Genomic DNA, 8,902 nt, shown 5'->3' on the forward strand with positions numbered 1-8,902 from the left:
AGGGTTCTTCCAGGAGGAATGATTTTTTGCGAGACTTTGAGACTTGTGCAATGTCGGGGGTACTTAATGTACTGTCACTGAACTTGCAAACTCTAGGCCAAAGAAATTATCCATAGAGTTGTGGAACCTTTTTTGCTTAATGGGATATGTGCATTTTGTTCGTTGTGAAGTGGTTAATTTATAGAATTTGGAATTTGCTTTGAGAAAATTTATTGATGCTCTTCTCCAGTCTATAAGAAGTGATAAGTGTACAAAGTTTCTAGTATTTTATTTTCTTTTGTGGATTTTTGCTATTAATTGGTGATATTCTTGTTTATGTGCTTATGGGCATAAGCAAAAAAACGAGTGATTTCATCTTTAATGTAATATTTGGTTGTGACTATTTTTTTAGGTATTCTTTGAGAATATGGTTTGAATTGAGTTGCCACCTTTGGATGTAACAAATTTAGTACTTATGACCTGTTGCTTGGTAGTAGGTTACTTGCTAATTGTATTTAAGGATGAGTTATGAAATACCACTGCTATGATTATGAAAATTATTGTTGCTTGCTGTGGTGATGATCATATGTTTATGAATGTTGGTATCCTGTTAGCTATTTGTTTTAGTTTATGATTTTGATTTTTGGTGATATGCATTTTTATGGATTGGCCATGTTTTTCTGTTCTTTGCAAAATTTTGACACACTTTTAGCTGCAGTCTTTCTCAATGGATCGGCTTCTAATATTCCAGACGGTACGGGCGATCATTTGCCACACTTTCTGCACAGTCTGGTGCGGCTTTCCCTGTTTCCATCACACTGGTGGTGGTTTTGCTGCAGCTGCACTCATTTGTGGTCTTTAATTTTATATAATGGTATCTTTTCCTTTTGCAGGAACTATTCAGGGGCTTCATAACATTCATGGGAGCTTTAATGTTCCCAATATGCCGGGAACAATTACTTCAAGAAACTCACAATGAATAACGTTCCATCTGGTGGGGTTCAACAACCTATGGAAGCCTTTCTAGTGGAAGATTTGCATCAAATAATCTTCCTGTTGCTCTATCCCAGGTACTTGTGATATGCCATGATGGAATTTCTCTGTTGTTCTTTTCTATACATGTGTTAGTCTGCATGCGTTGTAGTTCTGTATAATGTCCTTAATTTTCAATTGATTTGGAGTATCTCATGGAAGCTCTCATGGACATTCAGGAGTCACAAACAGAGGGGGTAGAGTGTTGTTGGGAACCCTGGATTTAGTAGTAACACAAATGGAGTTGGGGTTCTATTCCTGGGATTCTCCAACCTCTGCGGCAAGGTAACGGAATGCTGTTCCAGGATTGGGAGTATCCCAATTTGGGAAATACAGGTCCTCGGATTAAAGTTCAATGGGAAACATGGGTGGTGGGGGTAACATCGAAGGAGCATAAGCTCTGGTGGGGATATTCGCACTGGTCTTGCATCTCGTTTAAATCTATCTGCAAATAGTGGAGGAAATCTGAGTGTGCAAGGACAAAATAGGTTGATGAGTGGTGTGCTTCCACAAGGTACTTACCCTGAAATGGCAGTATATTTTTTTTTTTGGGACTAGGGAAGTTGTCAACTGATCCTCCTGATTATGTATTAGCTTTAAAGTTGACCTATCTCTTATAATTATGTATTGTCTTTATACCAATGTTCCGAAAACCGGACTGGACAAGACCTGTTCAAGGGTCGGTTTGACGTTGGATCGCGTAGGTTGGACTGTATTATGGAAAAAGACACCGTAGTCCCTCAAGGTTTGAAATTCATCAAAACACCCCTTAATACTCCTTAAGGTTTGAAATCTGTCTTAAAAACCCGTCATGTTGTGCGAAGAGACTGGTTAGTGGTGGCGAGTTTCTGTGGGGTGCAGCGACGATCGACGGCAATCAAAGTTGGAATCATGGGGCTTTTGACGGATAGGTTCGGCGAATCTGAGGTGGTGCTAGGTGAGTTCCTTCGGCGACGGAAACTTGTGGAATCAACAAAGAAAACCGACGTTCGCGTAACTTTTGGTGGACGTGCGAGCGACGATAGGCTGGACGACGCGCCACTGAAAATGGATGGGTTTGGGTGGAGCATGACGTCACGTCGAATGGGTAGTGTTTTCTCTGTCGAAACGATGCCAGAATCCGGCGGGATTGAGCTGCGATTGGACCATGACTCGGCAGTATTATCCGGCGGTTCAACTGCGGCTCAATCCGGTTTAAGGTAAATACCGGTTTTTATGAGATAAACGGACCGGAAATACCGGCGGCTCACAGCTCAAATGGGTCCGAATTGGCGGTCCGGTCGGTTTTCACGAAAACATTGATTACTACACACGCACAGCATTATTCACATTCTGTTATGGACTTATTGCCACATGAATGTTCATGGAAGATTCTCGGCACTTGGGTGTGAACACATATTTATTCATTTATTTGTTAGGTTTCTCTTCTAAATTTTTTATTGATGATAATGGATTCAATGCAGCTTAGTCTAGCTTTGTTTGATTGTGTGACCTGACATATTTTATATTCAGGATCTCCACAGGTCATTTCTATGTTAGGAAATTCCTATCCTGCTGGTGGTGGTCCACTTTCCCAAAGTCACGTTCAAGTGAACAATCTAAGTTCTATGGGAATGTTGAATGATGTGAACTCAAATGACAATTCTCCATTTGATATAAATAATGATTTCCCGCAGTTGACAAGTCGTCCTAGTTCTGCAGGAGGCCCTCAAGGTCAATTGGGTAATTATAAAAGATTGTGGAGTTTGGCTTTTGGATACTTCTCTTTGTTCTATTTCTTGCAACTGGAGATATAATTTAAACTGAACATTTCAGGTTCACTAAGGAAACAAGGTCTTGGAGTTAGTCCCATTGTTCAACAAAACCAAGAGTTCAGCATCCAAAATGAAGATTTTCCTGCTTTACCTGGGTTTAAAGGTGCAAAGATATTCTTTTGGCCTGGCTAATGATATGTGCATTTTACATTATGATGTGTCAGAATAAGGTTTATCTACCATTTTTATATGGGAACTTGGAATCTCTCATGAGGAGAGTTTCAGGTCTTCACGCTCAATGGTTCACTGATGCTGAGTAATGTGTTTCCATCTACTGATAAATTGGAGATGCTGTGCTTATATTTCAAAGACTTTACTTTATTTCATAATATTTTTGTGTCACATGGTTAATGATCCTGAAAGGGAAAAGAGATCTAATATTGTGCATCAGTTCACCCATGAGAGTTGTTCTTTTACACGAGTTTGACTTGTTAGCCATTTACTAACTAATTATTTGGGGATGGAAAATTCTTTCTCTTGCTCAATATGTGAAAAGAAATAAAGTTTAGAAAAAGACAATTTTGTAATGGAAGCTGATTGGCTATCGTAAACAAAAAAATGTTGATCAGGTGTCCTAGAACTGTGAGTTGTTGACTATTTTGTTAGGTTTTGTGCAGGCGGTAATGCTGACTATGCTATGGATTTGCATCAGAAAGAACAACTTCATGAAAACACCATGTCAATGATGCAATCTCAGCACTTCTCTGTAAGTTCTACTGTTCAAAGATTTCTCTAGCTCCTCTTTTTTATTCCTTTTTGTTTTCGTATCTACATTTTTGTTGATATGAATTTCCATTTGTATTGGAATGATGCAATTTGCAGATGGGCAGATCTGCTGGGTTTAATTTAGGTGGAACCTACTCTTCTCATCGTCCACAGCAGCAACAGCAACATGCTCCATCTGTTAGTAGTAGTGGTGTCTCCTTTTCATCCGTTAACAACCAGGATCTTCTCCATTTACATGGTTCTGATATGTTCCCATCTTCACATTCGACCTACCACTCACAGGTTTGGCACTTTGTTGCTCTAATTGGTTTATTTTATTGTGTCTTGGCATTTGCTGTTAACTTCTCTATGTACTTTGTACTGTGTATTTATAGGTGGTTAACAGAGGCTGAAAGTTGATTTTTTGTTATTTAATTTCTTCCATCTTTCTCAAATAGAACTTAAAACTATCAAATTCAGTTGACATTTCGAATAATTTGAGGTGGGTTGACTCCTCACCCAATAAGGTCTTGTTGAATGAGAGATACCCCATCTTATAAACCACTAAGCTTAATGTGTTTTGTTAGTATATGGGTTTTTTTTCTTTGATTTATTTGTTATTTTTTACTTTATTATTTATTTAGTTATTGATTTTATGTATAGTATGTTTTTTTTTTATTTTTGTTATTGATTAATTTTTTAAATTTATTATTTTTTATGTTATTTATTTATATATTGTCTATAACTATTTATTTATTTATATTATATTTTTTATTTTTATTTATATTGTATATTTTTATTTTTTTTTTTAATTATTTTTATTACTTTTTTTTTTTAATTTAGGTTATTTAAATTTATTTTTATTTGATATGAATTTTTATATTTTTTTTTATTATATTATATTAATTATTTTTGTATATTTTTTTTTTTTAATATGTATTTTTATTCTAGTTTTTTATATTATTTTTTTTAATTTATTATATTGTGATTTTATTTTTGATATATTATATTTTTTACTATTATTTTTTTTTTTTTTTTTTAGTGTATAAATTTATTATGTATTAGAAGTTTTTTTTGATTTTATTATTTTTTGATTGTTGTTATTTTTTTAATATTTTTTTTTGTTAATTTTTGTTTTTATTTTTTATTTATAAGGTATGTTTTTCTATTTTTATAGTTTTTTTTATTTTTTTCGTTTTATTTTTTTTTTAAAAGTTACTTTTTAATAATTTTTTTCTTTATTTTATCCATTTGTTATGTTTGTATTCTTTCTTTTTTTTTTTTAAGTTTAATTTTGTTTGTTTTTTAATATTTTTTAATTTATTTTTTTCTGTACGTTTTTGTTTATTTTTTTAGATTTTTATTTTTAATTTTTATTTTTTTTTTTTTTTAACTTTTTATTTTTTATTTGTAAAAATATATTTTTTATTTATACTATTATTTTTATTTATTTTTTTAGTTTTTTATTTTTTGATTAAGTTATTTTATTATTAAGTGAGTATTATGTATTTATATTCTTTATTTATAATTTAATGGTTGTTTTTTTTTGTTTATTTTTTGTTTATTTATTTTTATTTTTTTTAAGGTTTTTTTTTTATTTATTATTTTTCCTTTTTGGAATTTTTTTATTAATAGTTTTAAGTTTTTTATTTTAAGTTTGTACTATTATATTAGTTTTATATTATTCTTTTCCTTCTCCTACCTTTATTATTATTTTATTATTTTTATATTTTTTTTTTTTTTATTTTATAATTTTATTTTCTTTAAGTTTTATTATTTTTTTATTTGATTTTTTTATCCTTTATTTATTTAGGATTTATTATTAGTTTTTTTTATAATTTACCTCTTTTAAGTATTTTTAGTTTATTGTTTTCCATTAATATACTTTTTTATTTTTTTTTATTTCGTTTTTAGTTTTTTTTAATTTTTATATTTTTTACTTTATATTAAGCGTGCTTAGTCGATGTGAGACCAACACTCTCCTTAGGTCAATCCCATATGTTGGGTACGTCTGTTAATGAAGGTAGTTATTGGCTCTAGCTCTCACCTGCTGATCAACGCTTATCTCAACTGAACCTGGGCTCTGAACCATGATAGAATTGAGATGAGCTTGACTCTCACCCAATAAAGCCCGTTGAATATGAGAATTACCTTATCTATAAACCAGTAGACTTGAGTGTGCCTAGTTTATGTGGAACTCCAACACATTCTTGATTCAATTTGTACCCTCTTTTATTTTTGATTACCAGAGTGACGGGCAATCCAGATTTGTGCGTTTCTGGAATCATATGTTTCAATATGGAGTTAACGATTCTTTTTTCTACCCAAAGTATGGCCTAATGACACTTCCCACCTAAAAAGTTTCAAAATACAACTTTACCGCCTAAAAGTTTATTTTTCGTAATACCCAAAATACACTTCCCTTAAGGTCTTTGATTTTTGGTTGCCGACAATAAACAGAGAGCAAACTTAGGCTTTTGAAGAAGGGAGGCCGGTGAGTCTTTTGTGGTGGGCAGGTAAAATTTTGGTGGTCAAGATTGGTAGAAATTTGACTGGGAGGGGTGGTTGCGCGGTCCACAAATCACTCAATTGTTGGCGATTGACGAGGCACCACGAGCAAGGTGTAAGGGATTTTGGTGAGTGATGATCGGGGAAGAGAATGGTGGGGGTGTAGGGTCACAATAATGCCGGTGAACCAAACTCAAAATCAACTCAATCGTAGTGGCAGGTGATGAGTCTCAGAGCTTTGGCAAGTTACTAGGAGGTAGGGTAAGAAAGGTTTTGAGAGTGGAGGTTGGGGGATCGAATGTGATGATTGATTGAATTTCGTCGTCGGAATTAGCCAAAAATTAGCTAAGAACAAGAAACCAGCTTTGTGGTGGTACAATCGACGAGAAATCAGTGCCAAGTGAGAGGGGTTTGTAGAGAAAAGACGGCGGTTTAAATGATGGTGACGGAGAGAATTTTTGCTGTCGGAATCGATTTAAAACAAACAGATCGAAGCTTTGAAACTTGGATAGTATCATAATAACTTTGGGTAATAAGTTATTTTGAAAATTTTTAGTGGAAAAATGTCTTTAGGCATACTTTGGGTTGGGAAAAAGTCGTTAACTTTCCAATATGAGATAAACTTTAATGGAAGTACATTTTGTTTTTCTGTTTTGTGTAAACAGGGCAAAAAAAAAGGGCAATGGGCCCAATAACACACCGCCAGGAGGGATAATGAACCTGCAGATAGGGGGGCGGGTGGTGGGCGGCCAACAATAATGAATCGATTATGGACAACATCCAAAATCATACGGAATGGAGGTTGAGAATCAAAAGTATATACCAGGCTCACGAAGACCATCATGATAATGCCACCCACACTAATCCTCTCTTTTCTATCTTTATTGTTGTAATGGGATTCTTAAACATGGTGGTAGTCATGTAACGAAGTGACTTTTATATCTTTTTTTTATGATTCCTATTCGAATTTGGTTTATATAATGTAGGCTACGTTTGGTCCGTAATTCAAAAATATTTTTCTAAAAAAAGTAAAATAAAATATTTAAGTTACATTCTTAATATTTTTAATTTTTAAAATACGTTTGATTAATATTAGAAAACAATCAAATATCAGTATAAATTTACATCAGCAAATTATACAGTGAAAACAAATATACACATGAACATTAAAATTTGTATGTTATTACTTGTTAAAGTAAGCTAAAGTTGTGCATTTTTTTTTTTTTTTTTTTGAGCATATATCTCCAATCTAAAATTATGCAGTTATGGTTTGTTAAATCTAATGTCACTACTATGGTTGAAAATCAACATTGATTGTCTAAGCATGACATTAGGAGTAATAAGTATATTTTTTATACGTTGAACTCATAATAGAATTCACCTAATCTATAAAAGAAAACCACGTATATAAAATAAAATACCCTATAAACTAATTAACGCTACATGCGCTTATGAAAATCTCTCAAAGCCAAAACTTCAAAAATATTTTTATATAATAAAAAATTAGTAGATAATACCGGAGAGTTTGAGAGATGAAAATAAAGTCAAAAGAGCGGGGGAATAGTGATGGTACATAAAATATGTTTGGGTAGTCGAACAGTCAAGAGGGACTCTTGATGTATTATTCAAAGGTTCGAATTCGAGTCTCTTCTTACTGCTAATAGAAGTAGTATTGAAGTTCTTACTTGGCTAATAGTTTAGGTTTTTGACGATTAGTTAAGGTATGCGTAAACGACCCGCACAATTCAGCCATTAAAAAAATGACGACTACATAAAATAAGAAATTAGAGTTTTAATTTGAGGAATATAAAGAGTTGTTATATATTAATAGATTTATAATAAAGGAATAAGATGTTTGTGTTTCAACACAATTAGGAAGAAAACAAGTTTATTGTTTTTTTTTAATTGAATTATATTTTAGAATTCATCCGAAAATAGTTTTTGAAATTTTCAACCGAACATGTTTTTTAATATCACAAATCTCGTGTTTTAGAAAACAAAGGATTGTATTAAATACTATATAAATAGAGCCGTAATGTTTTTTGAAATTTTAATAAGGTGTTAAAGCATGAGATGGCAAGCTGTTTGAAAATATAAGTTCTATCTCAACTTGTAGTTTTTAAATATATACTTCGATCACTAACTTTTGATTAAACTTTATTATGTAATCAGTTTTCAATTAAATTAGGGTTTTTTTTCTATTTCCTGAGATTTAACCAAATAACAAAGCTCTCGTAAAATTTTAGAAATAATATAAATTTCTTTATCGTAAGAAAAACTATTAGTATATCATTAGAATTATAATATGATGAGTTAATAAATATTTATAAAATTCTCCTCTGTCATATATTTTAACATCGAAAAATTAACCGTAAGAGAATTTTTGGCCATGTTTGGCTTATTATTTTTATCTCTATTCCCAATAATATTCTCCAAATAATGTTTGGCACATTATTCCAGAAATATTACTCTTTTTTTTTTTATTATTTAGACCCATAAGGTATAATTTCATCAAATACACCCGAAAAAAAAAGTTTAAAAATTATCAAAAACACCGCGCGACTCATACTTGCCAGATTCCGGTAACCACCATCGGTGGTAGCCGGAATCTGTACAACGGCCTACTTGCGACCATAAATGGCCGGAAGTTCACCGATCTGACCTTTTCAGGCCAGATCCACCACGGATTGGTCGGAAAAGGCCAGATCTGGCCGTGAACAACGGCCAAAGAAATGGCCATCGTTGACCGAAAACGACGGCCATATCTTTGGCCATTGCTGACGGCAAAAGATGGCCGCGTTTTGGCTTCGGTTGTCGATGGCCACGGCAGGCCTTAGATCTGGCCTTTTCCGGTCGATCCGTGG

General features: G+C 32.8%; 1 protein-coding gene and 1 non-coding gene across 2 annotated transcripts in view; one reads left to right on the forward strand and one right to left on the reverse strand.

Annotated features, from left to right (window-relative positions):
• LOC116109088 (probable NOT transcription complex subunit VIP2) overlaps positions 1-8,902 on the forward strand; it is an 84,155-nt gene that overhangs the window by 56,354 nt on the left and 18,899 nt on the right. The window contains exons 5-8 of the mRNA XM_031395336.1: positions 2,524-2,733; positions 2,827-2,928; positions 3,443-3,531; positions 3,648-3,833. Coding sequence (XP_031251196.1) covers positions 2,524-2,733; positions 2,827-2,928; positions 3,443-3,531; positions 3,648-3,833 — 587 coding nt within the window. The remainder of the gene's footprint in view (positions 1-2,523; positions 2,734-2,826; positions 2,929-3,442; positions 3,532-3,647; positions 3,834-8,902) is intronic.
• On the reverse strand, positions 725-800 carry LOC116109108. Its single transcript, XR_004124727.1, has one exon. It is a non-coding gene; the product is annotated as a small nucleolar RNA snoR35 (small nucleolar RNA).

This window comes from Pistacia vera, unplaced genomic scaffold (genome assembly GCF_008641045.1).
Source record: "Pistacia vera cultivar Batoury unplaced genomic scaffold, PisVer_v2 Contig571, whole genome shotgun sequence".
Taxonomy (NCBI): domain Eukaryota; kingdom Viridiplantae; phylum Streptophyta; class Magnoliopsida; order Sapindales; family Anacardiaceae; genus Pistacia; species Pistacia vera.